Source organism: Mesocricetus auratus, unplaced genomic scaffold (genome assembly GCF_017639785.1).
Source record: "Mesocricetus auratus isolate SY011 unplaced genomic scaffold, BCM_Maur_2.0 Super-Scaffold_100027, whole genome shotgun sequence".
Lineage (NCBI taxonomy): Eukaryota > Metazoa > Chordata > Mammalia > Rodentia > Cricetidae > Mesocricetus > Mesocricetus auratus.
The window spans coordinates 15,316,560-15,339,717 of record NW_024429208.1 but is presented as its reverse complement, the minus strand read 5'-3'; the positions used below and the strand labels follow the sequence as shown (position 1 = coordinate 15,339,717).

General features: G+C 49.5%; 1 protein-coding gene across 1 annotated transcript in view; it reads left to right on the top strand.

Annotated features, from left to right (window-relative positions):
* The first annotated feature begins 6,900 nt into the window (after positions 1-6,900).
* Positions 6,901-23,158, top strand: part of Ccdc6 (coiled-coil domain containing 6) — a 96,312-nt gene continuing 80,054 nt past the window's right edge. The window contains exon 1 of the mRNA XM_005070791.4: positions 6,901-7,238. Coding sequence (XP_005070848.1) covers positions 6,957-7,238 — 282 coding nt within the window. The 5' untranslated portion in view covers positions 6,901-6,956. The remainder of the gene's footprint in view (positions 7,239-23,158) is intronic.

The following is a 23,158-nucleotide window of genomic DNA, read 5'->3' as shown; positions in this document are numbered from 1 at the left end:
AAATCCAGTCAAGTAGACACTGAAGATTAATTTCCACAGAAGGAAGCTGAAAGAATGGCAACTCTGGGTGAGGTGGTCTATGAGGCTCGATGCACTGGGCTTAGTTCATTACGTGCAAGCACGCATTTTAGAAACATCATAAGAAGTACTCCTTCAAGGCTGTGGAGACTTGAACAAATCCACTGGTTTTATACCTTATCTTTCCCTCCCAGTTTTTGAAAACTACAAGTCTACTTTCTGTTTGTATGGATCTCCAAGCCTGGGCAGTTCACATATGTGAAATCTTTTTCTAAAAGTCATATTTGATTTTGTGTGTGTGTGTGTGTGTGTGTGTGTGTGTGTGTGTGTGTGTGTGTGTAGCATGTATTGCAGCACCAGAAGAGACCAGAAGAGGGCGTCAGAGCTCCTGGGACTAGAGATACAGATGGTTGTGAACCTCTCTCCCAGTGAGGATGATGGGAACTGAATCCAGGTCCTCTCTGCAAGAGCAGTCAGTGCTCTTAACTGCTAGGCCATCTCTTCAGCTGCTAAAGTGAAACCATGCGAGGGGTGTATTTCATGCATGACTTCTTTCACTTCGCATAGCATTTTCAAGATTTGTGTGTTCTGTGGTATGCATCATTCTTTCTTATAGTGGCTAAGTAATATCCATTTATGGATGGATCTCATTTGGTTTACCCACTCATCAGCTTACTAGCATTTGGGTTATTTTAACTTTGGGGTGATTCTGAATAAAAAGGTTATGAACATTTGTGCGTTCATTTCTCTTGGATGTGTACTAGGAATAGGATGGATGAGTAATAAAATTCTCTTGTTGAACATCTAAAATCTTGAGGAATTGCTAACTTGTTCTCCAAAATGACTGTCAGTTTCATAACCCAGCCAGCACTGTATGAAGATTATAAAAGATTTCTTCCTCCACTTTCTCCCCAATAGCTTACAATGTCTGTGTTTGTTTTCTGTTATCTGAAGGAATCTCTCGTGGTTTTCATTTGTATTTTCCTAGAAGCAACAGGTACTCAGCATTTTCTTTTACCATTAGAAATGTGCAGCCAGGTGTGGGCATACCTTTTGTCCCAGCACCTCAGGCCGCAGAGGCAGGTGGATCTCTGTGAGTTCAAAGCCAGCCTGGTCTACACGAGTTCCAGGACAACCAAGGCTGTTACACAGAGAAACCCCAGATCAAAAATAAAAAAGCAAAACAAAAACATTTTTGTATGACTTCTTTGAAAAATATATATAAAAAAGAAAAATATATATTCAAAAATCCTTTGTCAAGTTTATATTCTCATTTATAATTAGATTGGATCATTTCCTTTTTATTGATGAGTAATGGGCTCTTTGTATATTCAGGATACAACCACTAATCAGACATGTGATTTGCAAATATTTTCTTTCATTACTTGGGGTTCTCTTACACATGGGTCCTTCCAGGGTGTATCCCATATCTGTGTTTTCAACGTATCCCAAGGATATTAGCAAGAAAGTGCCAACTATTTTTTAGAATCAATTGTTTTTTTTATTGTCATATTTTACAGAGTATAGATTCACTCCTTTTAAATGTGTTTGATGAGATCGGACACCTGTGGCGACCATCCTCTGAAGTTCCTAGGTCACCTTTCAGGATGGCAAGCTGCCCTGGAGACTACAGTTTGTGGACTCTCACCTTTCATGAATCTTAGTCCACAGAGAAATTTCTCCAAAGATTTTAAAACAACAAACTCTATGGCTCACAGGTCCCACGCTACTGCTGCCTCAGGTTCAGACCCAGGCTTACCACCCTCTTTCAGCCCTGTCTCCCTCCCCTGCTTGTATTCATGAGTTTTATTAAAATATAACTTGGATGCAGAAACATCCAACATCCTAAATACACATCTAACACCATTTTAAGACTGAACACACAGACAAAGAATAACCTTGCCGGGACTTTCCAGTCACTTTTCTCTCTTATACAACATCATTAGTCTCACTCCCGACAGGACACATTAATTCAATAGCTTTGTGTTTATACTCTTCTGCTTACCAAAAGGATTTAAAGAGAATTTTCTGGATACCAGTTCTAGCCAGTTCCCTGCAGGACAAGTCTCCAGGAGGGGAAGCTGCCGGTCTCCACACATAGTCATGGGTTTAATATATTTAGCTGTACATAAGTGCACTATACAGCAGAATCTTTGGCTTCTTTTGTTTATTATTTATTATTTTGCTCTTTTGGAGACACGGTCTCGCTCTATATCTCTGGGCATCCTAGAACTCACTGTGTAGACCAGGCTGAACTTGAACTCACAGAAACCAGCCTACCTCTGCCTCCCGAGTGCCCAGCTTCTTTCTTTCCTTTTGAGTTCTGCTGTATGGTGAATAGGATTTAAAGAATATTTTTTTTGGCTAGCCATTTTAGAGGGGTCCACCTCAGGACAACTGTCACATGACTAGGTTGCCACATCTGCAGACATACTTCATATTTAAATAGTTTCTGCAGACCTGCCTCTTTGGTTCCCTTTTATCCACTTTAATCTATACCTCACCGCTTCAGACTGCTATCCATAAAAATGGTTTTGATTCCTGTAAACAATGCCTCACGAAATGGTGTTTACGATGAGCGTACGATGAGCGTACTGCACGTATGTGTGTGTGGTGCGTTTCAGGGAAACAATCACAAAGAGAGAGAGAGAGAGAGAGAGAGAGAGAGAGAGAGAGAGAGAGAGAGAGAGAGAGAGAAAGAGAGAGAGAGGTATCAACTTATCTAGTCATGAGCTCCTGCCTGGGTGGGATGCTGCATGGTCAGGGTTAACATTAAAAGCAAAGCTAATGAAAAGATGAATTGAAGAAGCTAAGTGACGGGTAATAGAGATAGGAGGAAAAGTAGACGTGCTTGCTTGGGGACAGACTGAGGGGAGTTGACAGTACGAAATATGGACAAAACGGTCCTGGTGGCTCTGCAGGATATCGTTAGTGTGTTGCCTGTTTAAGAGCATCCAGATGAGGCTACCATATTCTACTACTATTATAGACTCAGTGACTAGTCTGCCTTCCCGGTGATATTTGCAGAGAAAGAGCTCTTTAGCAGCGCTTGTCTGACTCTGGCTAATGCCAGAGGAGGAGACAACCATGAACAGAAGATTTGCTAACTTACACACACTTCGGGCGTATGCGTTCCATACATACTACCATCCTTAAATCTCTTTTAGGTTCTGGGCCCCAGGTCACACTTTGAACAGTTTAAATGACAGCAGACTGCATGTCTGGCCACTTGGGCAGATGGGAGATTTACACAGCAAAGGCCTTGCCAGACTTATTTCTTAAGTTCACCAGTGTTGTCAATTTCCAATCCTTGTTTCCCCAGGGTCATCTTACCCACTGGGCAGAATCATGCTTTTCCTGATAAGAGCACAGAGGACTTAATGGCAGACCAGGCTTAATTGTGGCTGTGACCCTGTGCTGACCCCATGAGCTGACCCTTAAAGGTGCCTTCTTTGCTATGGGGATGGGCCTAATGGCTGGTCGGTCAGAGGTGTCTCCTTTTGTTAAGGAAGGGAGCCTAATTGGAGGTCAATCCTAGTGAACAAACATTTGCATCCTGGCATCCCAAATTTCCCTTATCTCTTAAAGGGCCTGGTTAGCACCCTACTTATCCTTGGGGGTATTTTACAGGCAGAGCTCCTTTAGCTAAACTCCACTGTGGTAACTTAATGCCTCCCAAGCAAGTCTAGCAGGAAGTCCATCATAACATCAATTCTAGACTTTCTTCCCCATCACTAGCAGGGCAGCTGTTTCTGTGGTGGGTGTGGGAGCGGTGGGTGGCAATCCTGGCAATGTCTGGAGACATTTCTGGTTGGCACACAACAGGCATCTAGCAAGCAGAGCAGAGGTGTGAGGATTAAGAAAACAAACATCTTAGAACACACACTCCAACAAAAACTATCCAGCCCCAAGAACTGGCATGGCCAATGTCCAGATCCCCCTTCAAGGCCCAGGGGCAGACAGGTTCTAAACAGTGTGAACTACCTTTCTGAAACTGATTGTTCCAAGGGAGCGCTTTCTACCGCTGGCCAGCCCACATTTGGTTCACTCTAACTCTGTCTAAAACTCTAGTAGTGGGACCCCTTAATCCACCAAGACATTCAGGGTTTGAGTGATGTTACATGGATCTGATATTGACGAAGCCAGTGACATTTATACGGTCATTACAATTAGTCGACTAAAATGTCCTATGACTTAGGCCACTGTTTTTACATCAGCACTGAGGACATTAAAGTTTTAAGGGTATCCAGCAAATCAAATGAAAATAAAAAAAGGTATTTGACAATGATTTCAATGTCACCACCCCCTCCTCCTAAACTGCAAGGCACCCTTTTCTTGTCACTTACACTCAGAGCGAAACTGATTTCATATTTTCTGCAATGGAGGTGCTAATTTAAATTTGCCGCTTCCTTCTCCAGGGAACTCAGGCTACTGATTCATTTCCACTGGAAAGCTGAGAAATTTTATAACGATCCCATCTACTTTGTAGCTGGTGTTTCCATTGTAATGCTATTACCGAACCAGCATCGTGACAAATCGTTTGTTTATGAGGAGAATCACTTCTACAAGACGTAGAAAATTAGACATGCTTCTGATCTGCAGTAACAATAAAAACCTGGACGGAGTGGGGAGGGGGCCCTCCAGTTTATTCCCATCTGTAGCAGCAGATGAACTTTCTTCTAACATCTTCCAAAACCGATTAGTAACTACAAACACGATGTTAAAAAAAATGCAGGTTACCAAATCCTAAGGAAGACCAAGACATTCTCAAGTTTATACCGACACGGGCCCTTTAAGAAAACCAGGCACTTCTAACTCCACCCCTCTGCCAACTGGAAGCCTGCAGGTCGCTTTCCCAAGGCTGTTAGTTTTAGTGATAAACACCAGAGAGCTCTCTTGCCCCCTTACCGGGCCTAGAAGGAATGTTCCCGAGGCTGTAAGCCCTCTAAAAGTGGCAGTCTGGAGGTGGGGTGGGTAAAGAACAATAGAAAAACTTGTTAAGTCTGCAAGCCACGCCCACCCCAGACTGCCGCCTTGCACTGAATAAAGCGGAAAGAATGTAGTTAAATCCCAGTCCCAGGCAGCAGTGCTCCCCTTACCCCATCCATCTCAGCCTGAGTCGGTTTTCCAGAAGCTTCCCGTAAAGGAAGGAGCTGAGTGTCTCCTGTCCCAGACCCAACATGGCAAAGTCTAGGAGCCAAGTAAACTTAAGTGACAAAGTGGCTCCCTCGGCAAAGGCTTATTTAGATGGGCGGTGTGCTTCTGCAGGGCAAAGCCAAAGACTTCCCTCTCGATTTTTAACTGTTATTGTTAAATTCTGCTTCCCCGACGGCGTTCTCAGAAGTCCCCCCCAGCACTAAACTGAAGAATGTCTAGGAGAAGTTGGGCGTAGGGGGGGGGGCTCACTGCAGTTGGCATTTCTGAGTTGACTAGAAGCAGCCATCTTGGTAGCGATGAGGTCAAGGTTCCTCCCTTGGCAGGCTGAGTTTATTCGAAGGTGAGTCCAGATCAAATGTGGGTTTAAAGGACACAGGGGTGGAGTAGGGGGACTAGCAACCAGGAAAGCGATTTCTTAAGCCATACTAAATGCTTTATAAAACTCCTGGAGCAGTTGACAGCTAAGAAACACTTTTAACCCGCCCCGCCCCGCCCCCGTTTTGCGTTTTGTTTCCATGAGTTTGTTCTTCCGTTGACTAAACTTGGATAATAAAACCCGTCTGGTCAGTTTCACTTTCCAATTTTTACCCATAAGTGAAAGCTGTTTTGTATCTGCGGGGTGAAGTGTTTAGACCCCTTTCTTTACCTGCCCAGGCGAGCTTCCTGCAAGCCCTTCTAGGAGGGAAGGGCCTAACAGTATTTGAGTTTCTGATTGTTTAAGGCTGGCTCTCTACGGCAGTAATTACGGTTTTATTTTTGCCTCCTGGAGTTTTGTAGGAGTCGGCGAGTGGTAATAATGGTTATACAGTTCCCTTACTTAATCGTGGCTATTTGTTTAGCATTGTGCCTGCAGTTGCTTTGGAAAATTGGCACTTGAAGTGTGTTTCTATCCTTCTGAAAAAAAAAAAAAAACAAAACTCCCGTTTCTTGACTAGACAAATCTTCGTGTCTTAATCCCATTTTGTGCCTCGTGCAGACAGAGTTTGCAAGATGCAAAGGGAAAAAAGGCTGGAGGGGGCTGCGCCTGGTTTAAACAACTAGACGAAAGGAAGGGGCTTGTCTTCTCTGCAAAATTCTTTCCCAAGCAAGGCTAACCTGTGGCTGCGGTCTTATCGTGCCCCCCCCCCGCCATTCCCCGGGGTGTGGGGGGAACACTGCAGGGGAACTTTCTGTTCCTAGCCCCAAGCGATCCTCTGCCTGAAGCAGCCAGAGAGATTCACGCGCGCCGGCGCCGACGGAAGGTGCCAGGCTACAGCTCGGCGGGGGTGGGAGGGTGGACCGAGGAGCCCGGCTGCCCCTCCCACGTGTCCCGGCACCTGCAGGGCTGGCGCGACCATGGAGTCCGCCTTTCTCCGGAAGAGGCGGCGCGGCCGTGGGCTGGGGCCTGGGACGCAGGGGCCCGGGGCGGGAGCACGTGCGCGGGAAGGCGGCGCGGACCCGAGCGTGTGAGCGTGTGTGTGTGCATCTGCCTGTGTGTGTGCGTGCAAGCTGATCGCTGAGCGCCGGGCTGGGGCTGCGGGGACGTCCCCCGCGGAGCGCGCCAGGCCTCGGCGTTGCAGTACTGCCCGAGTCCGGGCGGGGTCTCTGTTCCCTGGCGGAGCAGCTCGCGCGGCCGCGGGAAGCGCCCTCTCTTTCTCCGCCGCCGCCGCCGCGCGTCTGCGCCCTGCCGCCCGCGCCGCGCTCTCAGCTCCCTGCTCCCCGCCGCGCGCCCGGCCCCGCGCCCACTCGCCGCGCGCCCGGCTCCCCGCGCCCCGGCTCCCGGCTCCCCGGCTCGCCCCGCCATGGCGGACAGCGCGAGCGAGAGTGATACCGACGCGGCGGGCGGCGGCCCGGCAGCCATGCAGTCGTCCTGCTCGGCGACCTCGGGCGGCAGCGGCGGGGGCGGCGGCGGGAAGTCGGGGGGCATTGTCATCTCGCCGTTCCGCCTGGAGGAGCTCACCAACCGCCTGGCCTCGCTGCAGCAGGAGAACAAGGTGCTGAAGATCGAGCTGGAGACCTACAAACTCAAGTGTAAGGCGCTGCAAGAGGAGAACCGCGACCTGCGTAAAGCCAGCGTGACCATCGTGAGTGCACCCCGCCGACCCGGGGGGCGACCCCGAGGGCGCGTCCCCGCGAGGGGGCTGCGGGCCCGCGGGCACAGGGAGTCGGCCTCGGGGTCCGCGCGCGCCCTCTCTCCCTTGGGGTGTTGGAGGTGCCTGGGGAGACCCCCCCACGTCTCCTCTTCGCCCGGGGTGGAGGCCCCTCAGAGGCAGAGCTGGAGGCTGGCGGCGTGGCTTGGGGGGCGGGGTGGAACTCTCTCAGTCCTGTGGTGCCTGGACGCTCCGAATTGGGGGACACCCCCTACCCCGAGTCCTCATGAGTGGACGTAGCTGGGGTCTGTTTGGGGGTTAGTGGGGGAGGCGGGGTGTGTCGCTGGGCTGGGCACCCAGTTGGCAGGAGGACGGCGTTTTGCTGGATCGCCGGCGCAGGGGGAGGGAGAGAGTGGCCCGGAATCCGGGAAGTGGAGTTTTCTGGCCAGGATGGAGAAGGAAGGGCGGGCACTGGGGCTACACCAGTCCCTCGTTCGGAATCCCTGTCCTTTTGGACTGGGAGGGTGGGCGGGTACGGAGTAGAGAGGGGTGTAGCGTCTGGCACTGGCTGGGACAGGGTTGGAGCTGAAGCCAGGATGGAGGGTGGCCGCTGGGACTGCCTGGCTGAGCAAGGATGTACGTGCGTCTCCTTCATTGGTGGTGGAGTGCTTAGGAGTACTTGCCTGTGAGTCTAGGTACTTGACGGGGACACAGGCCATCTGTTCTGTTTCTACCTGGCCCCTCGAGGCTCCCTGGAAGAGAGGGTAAGATTAGTCGGAGCTCAGCCTCCTGGTGTAGCAGAGTGGAAAGGCCCCCGTAGCGGTGATGAGGCGAAACGTAACTAGAAAAAGTACGCGTTGTGCTCTCACCCCCCCATCCTTGCCAACTCCACGTCATTAACATGCAGAATCCCCCACAGACAACCCTATTCAGATCAAAACAGTTTCCCAGCCAGCAGCACGGAAGAAAATGTCAAGAAATCAAGGAGGATAAATTGCCAGAGCCGCTTGCACACAGCTGATTAGACAAAACCTTCCATTGGAGAAAAGAAATTTGGTGATGGGTCAAGGATCACATCCTGGAAACGAAGACGGGACAAATTTAAGCTGCCTTTGTGCCAAGAAAAAGTGAAGTGTGTGTGTTCCCTGTGCCTGGCTTTTACGTGGCCTTTCTTGGTTTGTGTAGATAGCAGGTTTCCAACCAAAGAGGCAGTGCGATTTGCAACCTAAATAGCAGTTGGTTTTGCAGAAAGGCATCTTGCTTGTTCTCATCCAGTCCCGTTCAGTGGAACTGGACCCACAGGCATGCTTCTCCAGGATGCAAGTTGTTGGTTTGGCCTTTTGATAGGATAGAAAAGGAGAGCAATTTGTAGAGTTGACGACTTGCAAGCCCCCAGTCTTCCTTGCCTAAGAGGGGGCTTGGCAGAGTTGGGTTGGAGCAGAGAGGACATCGGTGGAGGTTGTTTATTGAAGATTTGATGTAAGTGAAAAAACCGTTTTAAACTCGTAGTAAAAGAAAACATTAGTCTTTCAGCCGGTTAGCAGTGGAAGGGAACAGAACTTCATAGGAGAGGGTACCTTTGGGCCTCTTCCCTGCAGATTAGACTGCTGTTTGTTTTAGAGGCAGGAGACACTGTGAAAGGGTTATCTGTTTGACCTGTTGACCTATAACTAGGTCTGTCACTTGTACACCGACAAAGTGGCCTTGCAGGGACAAACATGCCTTTCTGGCATGCAAGCCTCTTGAATACTTGGGAACTGTGGGGAAGGTGGCAGCTTGGTTTCTTAGCATCACTCTCAAATACAGCTGACATGCAGTCAGAGCCTTGTACAAGTAAGTGGTTTGTAGTCCTAGCCAGTAAGGGGCTTAAATTATCGATGCTGACAGTTTGCAAAGGTGGGGAAGGTCTCGGTTTTTTTTTTAATCCCTAATGTAGTCAGGGAGAGTAAAGTACACGTGGTCCACCTGGGTCCCTCATTCTTGGCAGGTGTTGGGAGCTAATACTCTCCTGCAGCAATCCTTTGCTGCAGCTGTTGACCTGGGACGAAGACTGGGGATGGGTTCCAACCTCTCCATTGGTTTGTGGTTGCAGAGCAGAACGCCACCTGTAGAGTTCATGCCAGCGTCAAGCTGTGTGTGTTTCCTGACCAACCCCCACTAGGAAAGCCAAGGTGGTTAATGGAGGCCTCTGCTGTCTTCCACAGTTGTAGTTAATTTGGCCGGAAGATCAGTACCATCATCCCATTTCTTGCTTTCCCGACTCTTATTAGTTCTTCTAATTATACCATTAACTTCCATGTTCATGAGCGCCAAAGGTGATGAAGGCTGTGCTCGGACACCTTCAGGAAGGCGTGTTGAGCTTAACTTTTCCCTGGAGGAGTTCCCCACATTAAAAAGTAGGTCTTAGTTTTTAGGGTAGGTTTAGGTCTTCAGTAAAAGTCAGCCTAGAGCCATCTCTTCCCCCTGCTTTGTTACAGCCTCCGTAGGCACAGCCTCCTCCACCCCCATCAAGAGTACCAGAGTGGTGCATTCATTAGAGCTGCAGGTCCCATGCCCATCCGTACGGTTTACATCACGGCTCACTGGGAGTTGTATATTCTATGGGCTTGGACAGATGTGCAAAGACATCACTCACCGGAAGCCTAAGGAGAGAATTCTGCCACCGTAGTAGTTCTGTCCTTCTTTCTTCCTCCTTGGAAACTACTGAACCCTTAAGTATAGATTTGCCTTTCCCAGGATGTTATATGTTGGGTGTGGAAACAGGGTGGGTTCTGTCACTTGGTGGAATGAACTGAAGGATCCTCCGTGCTCTTGGGTGTGTGTGTGTGTGGGTGTGTGTGTGTGTGTGTGTGGAGACATTGTCTTTCTTGATTCATCTCTCCCTCATATGTTGAGGCCAGGTCTTTCTCTCTTGCACCACAGCCTGCAGATTAGGTTAGTCTGCTAGTCAGCCTGCTCAGGGGCCTCTCTGCTCCGCCTCCTGCAAGGTGGTTGCAAGGCCCCCCGCCAGCATTCATGGCTCTTACTTGGGTTAAAGGTATCTGGAACCCGATCCTCATGACTGCACAGCAGGTGCCCTCTCCTCCCTGCCCCTCTACAGTATTGGCTTTTATGGCTGGTTTCTTTTTAGTGTTTGGCTGTAACCATTTATCTCTATCTACTGAAGGACATTTGAGGTGCTTGCAAGTTCTGCCAGTTGTGAGTAAATCTGCCTTAAACGTTCCCGTCTATTTGTCTAGACAAGATTTCAGCCCATTTGGGTAAACACCCAGGATTAGGGTTGCTGGGTTGTGGGGTAACTGCGTGTTTGCTTTTGTAAGAAATTGCCAAACTGTGTTCCAAAGGGCCTGGAAGTGTTTTCATCCCTACCAGCGTTGAGTGAAGTTCGGGGTGCTCTTCCTCTCCTCACCGGATGCCGTCCTGCCACTTTGGGATTCTGCTCTCTCTCACAGGCTTCTAACAGCACTGCACAGCTGAACCTCTTTTTCCATAGTCAGGTTCAAGGCAGATAGCTCTAACCATTGGCATCCTCTGTCTCTTCTGGTGTGGGTGGCTCATTTCCACCACAATTCCCATTTCGAGAAGGGTGGATCCTTTGGTCTGTTTCCTCAGCATCCTAGTAGCAAGAGGTAGTAGCCATCGCTTGTGGGGAGAATGACCTGTGTCAGGCCTCTTCCCTAGGACTGAGCCTCATAAGAGGGGGAGGGGGTCAGAGCTAGTTTTCAGTGTCATTTAGGTGGGGCTTAGAGGCGCCTGGAGTGTTTTGAGTGATTACCCAATTTTCCCCATTAAATCAGCAGTGGAGCCAGGCTACTGATTATAGATGACAATTTCTTCTCTTGGAGTGGGAAAATAAACACAAACCAAATCCTTAGTCACCCCTCTGACTGATGTTTATTGCTAGTCCAGATCAGTCTGGCGAATCCTGGGAGAGAATGTGGTCACCGGTGGTCTTGACTCAGAGCCTGTGGGTGGTCCAGGGTGGTTGGTCCCTATGCAGGTGTGGAAGGGCAGTCATGGGCAGTCACTCTGGGGTTTCGGAGTTCTCAGCCAGCTGCTGGTGTTCCCATGTGTGAGCAGTGCTCGGCTGTCTGCTCCATAGGTGTATGTCTTTTCTAGATAGGCGCAGATACTCGGTGTATTTAGTTTGGAAATGAAGGCCTGTAATGAATTACTAGGATTTAAGGGTCTTTTTCTGATTGTAGAACAAATCCTTTCTTTATGGATGTTTAGGTCAGTACAGAAATAAAAATTTTTTTTAAAGAGTTGTACGTGTTTGCCTGTGTTATGCATGTATGTGCACCACATTCGTGCAGTACCCTCAGCAGCCAGAGGAGGGAGTTGGGTCCTTTGGAACTGGAATGGAGAGGCGGATCAGAGCTGCCGTGTAGGTTCTGGGAACTGAATTCAGGTCTTCTGGAAGAGCAGCCAGTGGTCTTAACTTTGAACCATCTCTTTGAGTCCAGTACAAAAGCGTTTGGAAGTGGTAGCCGAAAACAGTGTAGAAACCCCCATGGCCTGTCCACCAACAATGGTGTCCTTACCTAGTGAAGGACACCCTATATATAGTTCATAGTGTGTATTTGTGAATATTTTATTTACTGTGGAGTTTCACGTGGCAGGTTTCCATTTTTAAGACTTAATTTTGGCAGGCTGATCAGCTTTGCCCATGGAAAAAGGCAGAGTGTCTTTTTCCCCCTTTCTAGAAAAGCAAAACATATTTTAGGTTCTTAAAAAGACACCCGTTTCAGACACAGTTTTGAGGGAGATGGGAGCTCAGTGTTGGGTCTGTCTTTACACTGCTTTTAAAGAGGCTGTTCTTGCATATTCTGCATTGAAAGTTTGTATCTATCTATCTATCTATCTATCTATCTATCTGTCTATCTAGGCTGTGTGAGTGCTTTCTGGGTGTCTCATACAAAACACCCCAAACCTGCAGGAGGGCACCAGATTCTTTTGTAGTCCTCCTGTTATCTTCGTGCTAGAATTGGGACTAGTTAGAGATCCACAGCCCATGGGGACTGCTGTGTTCAGGACGGGAGAAGCCAGAAACCTGTCTTAAGCAAGCAGCAGCACTGCCTGAACGTTTCTTCTCTCAGTTCAGGTTGGTTTTCTCTTGGTTGCCCTGGCTGTGTGATGGATTCTATTCGCTTCCTAGCCATACTGTTCTCCTGATCTACACTGGCCAGTGTGCACTTTGGGAGCCTACACAGGCCTGAACTGAGTTCTTCGACCCCGTCTGACTATACCCCTGGCGCACTTTGCTCTTCTCCACTCGACCCTCGCTTCTCCAGAGTGAATTCTTGTAGCCTCTGCTGTCTCTACACCCAGCGTGCCCTGGCAGTGATGCTTGGTGAACCCACCTGCCAGTGCCCCCGTCATCTTCAGGAGAGGAGGGTCTCCCTATAGGGTCTGACGTCCTTTGTCCATTTTCCTCCACATCTGGCATCCAGGAGACACAGAGAGGGTTGGTGAGTTGGCTGGGGGTGGAGGGGGACTCTTTAGGTTGACTTTCTGGGGCTCCAGGCTTGTTTACCTGCACTTTATGTGGATAGGCACTCCTGCCATCACAGCAAACCACATCTTCGTGGTCTGCCGAAAAGAAGAGGTGGGTGAGTGGATACACTGTATATTGCGGGGACTCCCTGCAGCCAGTGCGCCCCAAGCCCTGGCTTCTACCTTGTAGGCTACCTTGTAGCACATACCTGAATGTTGCGGCTACATTTCACTTGCAAGGGGACAAAGTGTCTTCAGATTGAGTTTCGCAGGAAGGCCTGGCACAGAAGGAAGCCTGCTGGAAGTGCTCAGTGTTGATGGGGACAGATCATTCCAGATGATTCCTATGGCTCCTTTTGTATTTAAATCCCCTACGCTGTTGGGGGAAACACCCATGGCCATCGTAGGGTGTCGAGATTGTGCAGGATCGGGGACCTGGGTCTTGACTTGAGGATGGGTGTGAGAACTTGAGTCCAGAGCCGTCCATCGGCAGTGAGGCTCTGGGTGGAGGTGGGGAATCCATGCACTGTAGTTGTAGGTGTGAGAACTTGAGTCCAGAGCCGTCCATTGGCAGTGAGGCTCTGGGTGGAGGTGGGGAGTCCATGCACTGCCGTTGCCTTCTGAAGCGTGCTTTGCTCCCCCTGAGATCACGCCTTGCGGATGTAACGGCGTTTACACCTAGCAATGCTAATGCCTGTGTTTAAAATGCAGGAAGGCTGAGCGAGCTATGTTTCTTGTCCTTCGGCATAATTTTTTCCTCAGTGGGGAGGCATTGCATTTCTCCAGTATCACAGCGCCAGTTGCTTTTAGGAATATTGAATTATTGTCAAAGCTAGCAGAGTAAATGCTCACAGGTTCAGTGTTCCTGACAAGAAGGGATGCTCTAGAAAACACTTGTAATGGCCAGGACCTTGGAGTGGGAGCTTGTAGACTCGTTTTGCCTTCCACAGATTAATGTGTGTGTGTGTGTGTGTGTGTGTGTGTACACGCGTGCACGCACATATTTCTATTACGGTTTTCTGATGGGATATCCGGGATAAGAATAATGAGAAATCGGGGTACGGATTCCACAATATGACTGATGGTCATTTAGAATCAGTGCTCATTTCATGCCTCTAGAATCCAGTGTGGAGTGTGTTTTATATAAAAATCTGTTTAATTGGTGCATGTTCACTGTACAAGTTGGTGGTTTTCCTAAGGGCATTTCCATCTAGGTGTGTCATGCTTGGACCATGCTCACAAGTTGCCCCCCCTCGCCCCACCATGACCCTGCTGTGTAGAGTGTGTTTCAGTGATGGAAAGTCACGATGCTTCTTTGTTTGATGGCAGGAAATTGATCCACGATCCCTCTACCCCGAACCTCTATTTCCCCAGGAAGGCACAAGATGACAGCTAGTAAGTATAGCTTTAAAGTGACAGGAGCTGGTCCCCGGTGACGGCACCTGACCTTCTGTGGGCCAGTTACTGAAAAACATCCAGAGGGACTTTGGGGACTCCTGATGCTCACCCAGGACCACACCTGACTTTTTCCATCTTGGCCCTGCCTGGAAGCAGGCAGTTGAGTGCAGAGGGGAATTGTGGCTTGAGCTCCAGCCTAGAGGGCCTGCTCCCCAGTACCCCATGCTGGAAGAAAGAAGTCGGTACATGGTCCTTCAGTGTTTCTGAACCAGGCCCTTCTCCCTCCGACTTCCTTAAGTAAAGTTCATCTACCTTGATAAGTATCTGTAAGGAAAGCGAGGTGTCAGAGCTCCTCGCTGCTCCGTTAGCCTGTAGTTTATCTTGTAAGGCGGGGGAGAGGCCGAGAGCTGTCGCTCAGTTTATCTGTGTTGAGATGGCTTACGGCCTTTTGTTTATTTTTAATTTTCATTTTTAAGTGGTGGTGATGGAAGAGAAATGTCACTGATATTTAAGTTCTGTGATTTGCGTCTGGCAGCATAGCAGGCGGTACCCCGGTGGTTCTCTCTCCCACCTTCCTTTCATGGAATGCTGTCGGTGGGACCAGACTGTCAAAGATTTTTAACTCAAAACTGTGGGAAAGCAAAAGACACCGTAAGGTAAAGTTAATTAGCGAGAGGATTTTTCTGGGCAGGTTTGAATCCTATCCAGTTAAAAGCCCAGTGCTGATGGATGGGGCTAATCTTCCACACATCTGTTTCAGATCAATGCAGCCCCGGAGGAGGCCAGGTGTGCCTCCAGTGTGATCTGCTTAATACCCACCCGGGCATCTCAGGGCACAGGGGAACCAAATGAGGCTATGCTCGATGGGGAGCGGAGGGGGGGGGGTGTCTTCACAGACACAGGTCAACATTCAGGAGGCCTTTCCAAAGAAGGAAAAAGGAAGCGATAGCGTGCAGACAGAGGATTATGGGCGTGCTTCAGCTCAGAAACCTAGTTGCCTGTGCGTGGAATGTTCCATGTGTTGTTCCTATGGAATCTTTTGCGGCACAGGCCTTGGGAGATTAAATGAGGTGGGGCTAAAAAGATGGGCGTTCGGTGTAGAAGTAGTTCCTTAGCCTGCGAGACTATTATGTTTGTCGAGTTATCCAGAAACACCAGGAAAAATAAAATTGTATTCTGCTGAGAGCTGTTTTGTGCAGAAGGGGGGTTCTTCACTAGATGGACCTTGTACATTCAGAGCCCACACACCGCCTGTGTGTCATTTAGTGGCTCCAGAGGGTCCAGGTGATAAGATTGAATACAAGCAATTGGCTACAAGCTTTTAGTGTGTTTGTTGCCAGAGGGGGGCATAAAGCAGGTAGATGGCCACCGTCAACCCGGGGTTCCACTGTGAAGGCCCGTGTCTTCTGGAAGGAAGGTGAACTCTTAGACACCTCTGTGAACCTTGAGCACAAGGCGTTCGCCCTGGGAAACTGTCAGGCACCTGGAGGAGAGGCCAGTAACTTTTTCATTTCAGTATAAGTTTCAGGGCCTCCAGTGCGTTCAGAGTATTGTGTAGTGTCACCACTAATCACAGCCAGAACTCTTCAGTGTCCCCACTTTCCCTCCCTTGTGATCTCTTTTAATAATCATCATATTTATTTATTCATGTTATTTGTCAGTGGTGTGCCCGGTGGAAACCATGGCCTTCAGCATGCTAGGCGAGGACTGTCCCACTGAGTGACATACACGACTCCATATTTATTTATTTACTTGTGTGTGTATGTTCCTGTTTGGGAGCGTGCGTGCGTGTATGGGGGGTGGAGGTGAACATTGGGTGTCTTCCTGTGTTGCTCTCTACTTTTCTGAGACAGGGCTTCACAGAACCTTGAGCTCACTGGTTGGCTAGACTGGTGCCAGCCCCCAGAGCTCCCCTTGCCTCTGCCTACCCAGTGCTGGGATTCCATGCAAGTGCTAGCTTAGCTGGGCCCTGTGTTTTGCGAGGAGGCTGCTGTGCTGGCAAGTTTCATGTCAGCTTGACACAGGCTAGAGTCATTTGTGAAGAGGGAACTTGAGGCAGTGGCCCCACCCGATTGGCCTGTGGGCAAGCCTGTGGTGTGTTTCCTTGATCGATGGGGGAGGGCAGAACTCACTGTGGATGGTGCCACCCCTGGGCTGGTGGCCCTGGGCCCTATAAGAAAGCAGGCTGAGAAAGCCATGAGGAGCAAAGCCAGTTAGCAGCACCCCTCCATGGCTTCTGCCTCAGCTCCTGTCTCCAGGTTCCTACTTTGAGTGTCTTCCCAACTTCCCCAGATGGTGGACTATAATCTCTCAATTTTGGCCCTTATGCCTGAGGCCAGTTCCTTACCCACTGGCCCACTGCCCACCTCTGTTCAGAATTCCTTCTTCTTTTTTTGTTTTTTAAAAGACAGACTCTGATCTACTAAAGCGGTTAGCTGTTTTGTTAATGTCCAGGAAGTGAAGCTAGAGTTGGTAGCTCAGGTGTCGTTGATCTCTTCCTCCAACGTAAATTTTTATTGCCTGCTTTCTGGCGTTTTCTTCACCATGTGACAATCGTGCACAGTGCCCTGGCCCTGCACTTGGTGGCACTGATGCCTTAGTTTGTATAGTCACCTGAAGAGAGAAGGGACTTGGATGTCACCTCACAGACCACTAGCCTTTTTTTTTTATGTAAATTCACTGATATTAAAATGGAAAACATTTCATTTTCTGAGCTGAATTTTGAGTAAACTTTTGAAGGAACAAAGAAAAACCTTACAGAATTCCTGGCAATCTTTTCCCACTTCCAAGTCTCTTTTTTTCTTTTTCTTTGTGTGTGACTGCTTGCCTGCACGTGTGTGTGTGTGTGTGTGTGTGTGTGTGTGTGTGTGTGTGTGTGTGTGTGTGTGTGTGTGTGTGTGTGTGTGTGTGCAGTCCTCACAGAGGTCAGAAAAGGATGTTGCGTCCCCTGGAGCAGGAGTTTCAGATGGTTGTGAAGCTGCCACCTGGATGTTGGGAACTGAACCAGGGCCTCTGGAAGAGCAGCCAATGCTCTTAACCGCTGAGCCACCTCTCCAGCCTCTTCCAAGTCTTCTATTTGTCTCTGTGATGAGAGAGATACCAAAGGAAGAGTTTGGCTCGCATCTTCTCATTCACATTTCATATTTATATGTCTGAGTGTGTCTGTGTGTGTGCTCCCTGATGGGCATGTAGAATGTAGAGTTCAGAGGACAACAGGGATGGAACTCAGGTGGGCAGGCTTGGCCATAAACACCTTTACCCTTGAGCCTTCTCTCGGGTACCACATCTACTCATTGAGTCCTCACTATGGATCAGTACCTCTCATATTGACTGTGAACCCACAAAACAGGTGTGCTGAGGTTTCCTTATCTGGGGTGGGGTACGGGGTGTGTCTCATGATTTTCAGGTGAGGCCGGCCCTCTTTTGAACTTGAGTTTGGCTTCAAACCTAAAGCTCAAGGTAACAGCTGTGGGACGGTGGTGTATTACTGTAGACGGTTTGATCTAGTTGTAGGCATTTGCTTTGGGTTTCCATATACTTAGGTCATTCATTAAGGCCATCAGGGCCGCCCTATCCATCGTAGATTCCCCAGGATGCTGGGCTTAGGGGAGCGTTGCCGGAACAGCAGACTCTGTCTGGGGAAGGCAGCCATGGCAGAGAGGGTGTCTGCACTGTCCGGGGCTTGTTCTGCTGCCTTTCTGACTGGCTCACTGTCAGCACTGCATCGGGGTTCACCACAGTTATTCCACTCCTACACCAAGTCATTTGTTCCCACCCCAGGCCGGAGTCAGTTTCTAATGCTTTGCTTATATTACGCTCTCTGCTTACAAATAGCCTGTTTATTGTAGCACAAGGAGATTTCTTCCCCGCATTGAGCACCTGCTGCATGCCAGTAGACTCGGTCTTTGTGTCACTGAGGAGAGACTGTTAGGGAGGTGGGTGGCTGGCCTGGCTTGAGACGAGAGAGGGGTCTGCAGTCAGACGGTGGCTTCTAGCACAGTGGTTCTCAACCTTCCTAAGGTTGCAACCCTGTAATGATGATGACCCCCCCACCATAAAATTATTTTCGTTGCTGCTTCCTAATTGTAATTAAGAATTATAATATAAATCTCTGATACACAACTCAGAGGGGTCACAACCCACAGGTTGAGAGCCAGTATTCTAGAAGGAGGCCAGTTTTTAGCCAAGACATGAAGGAGAGACTGGATTTAACCTAGAGGAAGAGGGGTTGATTTCACGCTCAGACAAAACCCAGATGTCTCGGGACAAATGGGTCTTGGGAGGAGAGTAGGGAGCGGGTGGGCGCTTCTGGTTTATGCTCTGCCCTGGCTCTTGAAGAGGGGTGGGGAAGGAGGAGCCAGGTAACCCATAGGGCGCCCTGTCTGTTAGACACCCACCTTTGGCTGCTTATGGCACGCGTTAGCTTGTTTTCTGTTTCAGGTGCCTTATTGCAATAAAACGGTCTGTCGTATTCCTCGTCGTGGTGCCAGCTGCACACTGCCATCTTACTGGTGCCAGGTCACTTCTCACCACACAGCAGCTCTTCTTGGTCTCCCAGTCATAGGTATAGGGAGCGCGTTTGACACCTCAGAGATCGCAGCATGTACTGGGACAGGACCTTGCACGCTGCCGTGCATGGGAAGACCCTCCTGCTGTGCAGAACTAGTTCTGTTTACTAGCAACTTAACACAGCTATTCCATAGTTTGTGCTGTGCAGACTCTTGAGGGGAGTAGGATATAATTACTGTGCAGAGCACAAACTTCACATAGATGGGCTGAACCGTGTAGTGAATTCAGAAAGGAAACCGCGGCTGCTGTCCATGCTTGGCTCAGGATAGTGACTGTCGGCAGCACCCTGAGATCGTCAGTGTTCTCTCCATCGGGTCCCTCAGACGCTTTTCTGGTGCCCCTCAGCGCACATTTGTTTTGTATCCAGACTCCCATCGTTGGGATTATACGAAGTATTCTGTGCATTTGGTTTTTTTGAATCATCCTAGTTTAGTTACTTACTAGTGTTCAGCTGCTGGAGAATATTTCACTCCATGAGTACCTATCAGGTATCGTTTTTAGTTTTCTGCCTCGTGGATTCTGGTGGCCCTGCACCCTCCATGTGTCCCCTTTCCCTGTCCCCTACTGTGGGTTTTAGCGATTATCTCATTCCATCCCTCTCTGCAGTTGTCTAGAGTACATTTCAAAACAACCCCAATCTGGCTGATCCTCCAAGATAACACTGATATTTTGAAATGATGTTTTGAAAGCTGAGGGAAGAGCTCGAGCCACACCTGGGTGTTGGAAACCTCAGGCTTGGGAGAGCCTCACCTCGGCTCAGTCTCTAAGGCTCCTCTGGCACCTTGGCCAGTGTCTCGGGGTTTGGTAAGCCAGGCTTGCACTAAAGTCCCTGGGGCTATGCTGTTACACAGAGACAAGCCTGCTTCCTGATGCATCCCATTCCTGCCCCCAAGGTTGAAGAGTGCTCTCCATCCTTCCTGGAACATAAAGCCCAATGTGTACCTTCCAACCCTTCCCTGACTTGAGGACCATGGGAGGACAGGGCTGTTCTGGCCAGCTTCTATGACGTGTGGCCTTTGACCCTGCTCTAGGCTTCCAGAAGGTGAACTTTGGTGGGCAACACCCTAGTGCAACTCGTGCTCAACAGCAGATTTGAAGAGCTGAAACAGAAACGGAAATCTTTGCAATGGTGCTGGCTTGGATGGGACCTTGCGTCCTGGCGGGTAGCTTGAAGTGTGCAGGCGCGGCTGAAGACTGCAGACATGGACATATAGCCCGGTAGCGTGAGCCAGGGGCAGGGCTGGTAGACGCAACTCTGCTGCGTTTTCAGAGGACTCTCCCTCTTTTTCAGCTCTGTTGTCTCGGTCTCCTCCCTGGCTGTAGTGTTAGTGTCCTGGGGACTTGAGGAGGTTGAGGGGCTGTGCTTCTCACCAGCGGTGCGGGGATGCGGCAAGCGCTTCCTCAGCCTCCTCTGAATGCCCTCCCACTGAACTAAGGGAGATGAGTGCTCGTCACCACAGCCCCTCCCTTGGCTCATTCTTGGCCTTGCGCTTTGGGGCACTGAGTCACTGGTACCTGCTGGGTAGCATGAAAGGAAAGTGGACTTGGAGTCAGCAGTCGCTGCTTCCTGTGGGTACGAGGCACTCCTTTTCCCAGCCTCCAAGTCCTCTGTGGCTTCCAGTACCCTTGGTCCATGCTTCTGGTTTTATGTGCTGCCACTCAGCCGCTTCTGGTAGCTCAACCCTGTCTATAACTCCTCTTTGAGTTTTAATTGTTCTTTGGGGGGGAGATCGAGGATAATGGGGGAGAAGCCTGGAAACCGGGAAAGGTTACAAATGAAATAGGATACATAGCCCTATATAGTTAAAAAATAATAATTTTTAGTACACCTTGAGCGTTGCGTGGAATGTACGCTTAGAAATTATTTGTTGTCTATCTGAACTTGAGTTTAACTGCGTCGGTGCTCTGTCTGGCAGTTCTGAGCCCTGGGGGTGCTGTCCTGATTCTGGGCCATCTCTCCTCTCAGGGTTTGTAGGTAGAGGGCATGACTTAGGAAAGCTCTTGGACCTGTCTGTGGGACTTCCGTTTCCTTCTCCCAGTGGTTGTGAATTTGCCTCTTGCCCGTTTTCATACTTTTCCCCTCCCTTCGGGACCTGGAGGCTGCCCAGCCCAGTGAGCTTTGTCCACTGTGTTCTCGAGACGTCTGATGGGTTTAGTGGTGGTGCCTCTCGTCCTTACTTCACCTGCCCTGCCCTTCCACCATCAGGATCCTCTGGCTTTCACTGTGGGTGTCAGGTATCTCTCTGTAACCCCGTCTCTTTGGTTTTCCTTTCCTTCTGAGCTTGTGAAGGCCCAGAGAGAACTGACTTCTTGACCTCTTGCCATTTTGGGAATATACCTCTTAGGAGCTTTCTTTTCTCCTCAGCGTGCTCTGAGGTGTATTGGGAGTTCGCTTGACACCTGCATTTGGCCAATAGGCCAGTGGCTTGGCTCCTGAGTTCTGAAAGACCTTCCCAAGGGGATGTCTTAGGAAGGGCAGACGTCAGACCTACCTGCTTTACAATTCTGCTGGCCTTTAAGTGTGGGATCCTTGATGTAGGGATGCAGAGGCAACCAGTGTGTTCTGTTTGGCTCGGGCCTGGGTCAAAACTGGGGGACACTTGTAGCTTTGGAAACTGAGGAAATAACGTGGAGATGTTCCTTGGCCAAGGCTGGATTTGGTGGGACCAGGGTTTGGCAGCCTGGTTTTAGAACCTTTGTACTTACCCCCTACTCTTATGTTTCCGTGACTACCTGCCATTGGGGGGGAGCCTATGACAATCCTCATAGATGCTAAGAACAAAGCAAACGGGGTGGTTGTTGTTATTTCTGAAATGAATTCAGGTGCTCACCTTATAGGTTGGACAGTTGCTTTGATTTTTAGGGAGTGAATTCTGAATAGATAAATATTTCTTAAACCCACTGCTCCCTAAACGTGCTTGTGAAGGTGCTGATGTCTCGTGGCCTTCCTGCTTAGCTTTTATAGGTGATGAAATGCCTGCTTATTTAACTTGACAGTTTTTAGACACCTGGAAAATGTTAGCCGTAAGCTAAAGATGCCCCTTTTGGAAGCAAGACAGGAAATGAGGAATAAACGGGGGCCCTGCCCATCCTAAGCCCAGGGACCCTTCTACTTCAGTGAAGATGGCGCTGGGCTGTTGGAGAAACAGGGAGGGACAGTGTGGCTGCCAGGGTGGTCATTTCAATACTCAGGATTCACCGAAAGCTTGAGGTCCTGGGAATCAGCCATGTCCATGATGGGAGTGTCGTGAAGCCAGAAGCTGGACAGTCCAGGGATTGCAGGGCCAGCAGTCCCGCGCTTTCTCTGAGGGATGCGGGAGGCAGCTGGTGTTTATGGAGCCCATGAGCTTCGGTCCCCCAGGAGATGGAGTCACAGTGGGGAGCACAGGCAGGGAGCACAGGCAAGGTGGAGGAAAGAGAAACAGACCCTGGATTTGGTCTCCTGCCTTCTGTTATCATTGCCTCACATAGGCAGGACACAGTTGTAGGTTAGCTGGCTTCGGGAACTAGTTATTCCTGCCTACAGACAACCCCTGCCTTACAGACCAGGAGAAAGCAGTGGGACCCTGTGGGGCTGCGTTTGCTCAGACCTAGTGAAATGGGAAAGAGAACGGGTTGGCTGTGTTTGTCCTGGGCAGTTGCTGAATGTTTTGCAGATGATAGAATATTAAACAGACTTCTAGGCTCTTCTCAAGAGGGTAGAATGGGGCTGGGGGGGATGGCGTGAGGGTGGGGAGCATTCCCGGGAGAGGGGACAGTGAAGACAGAGGCATGGCACTCTGTCAGCCCCAGATGGCAGGATTGGGGCTACAGTCTTCCCTATCTTGTTCTTCAGGACCTTGTGATGGAATGCTTCCTCGAGGGTTCATGTTGTCACTTCTGGCTGACGTGTATCTTCCCAGGGGATGCCTGTGGGAGGCTTTACACATGCATGTCTTACAGGCCGTCTGCTTCTGACACACACATGCCACTTAACTAGTCCCGAGTGGCTTATGATGCCTCATCAACACTGGGAGGAAGTTCATGGACGAGAATAGTGATGCTTCCAGCGGGCTCTCTGGTTCCCCATGTGTCAGTATCCTGGAGAGATGGCTGCCCAGCCTAGTGTCATTTGCGGACTTGTCTCTCAGTCCCTGTGTCTGCTGCTTGACCGCATGGTTAGAATATGCACAGTCCTCACATTCCTCTACTGTGAAATGAGGTTTTTGATACTAGTGAATTTTATTTTAATTATGTGTAGAGAGGGGTGTGTGTGTGTGTGTGTGCGTGCGCGCATGTGCGTGTGTGTTCAGATACTCAAAGCCAGAAGTGGAGCTGGAGTTATAGGCATTTGTGACCCACCAGTGTGTAGGTTCTGGGAACTGAACTAGAACAGTTCCTAACCACTGGACCATCCTCCCAGCCCTATGCTGACAATGAACTGTGTAGTCAGCTTTTAAAGATTTGTTTAC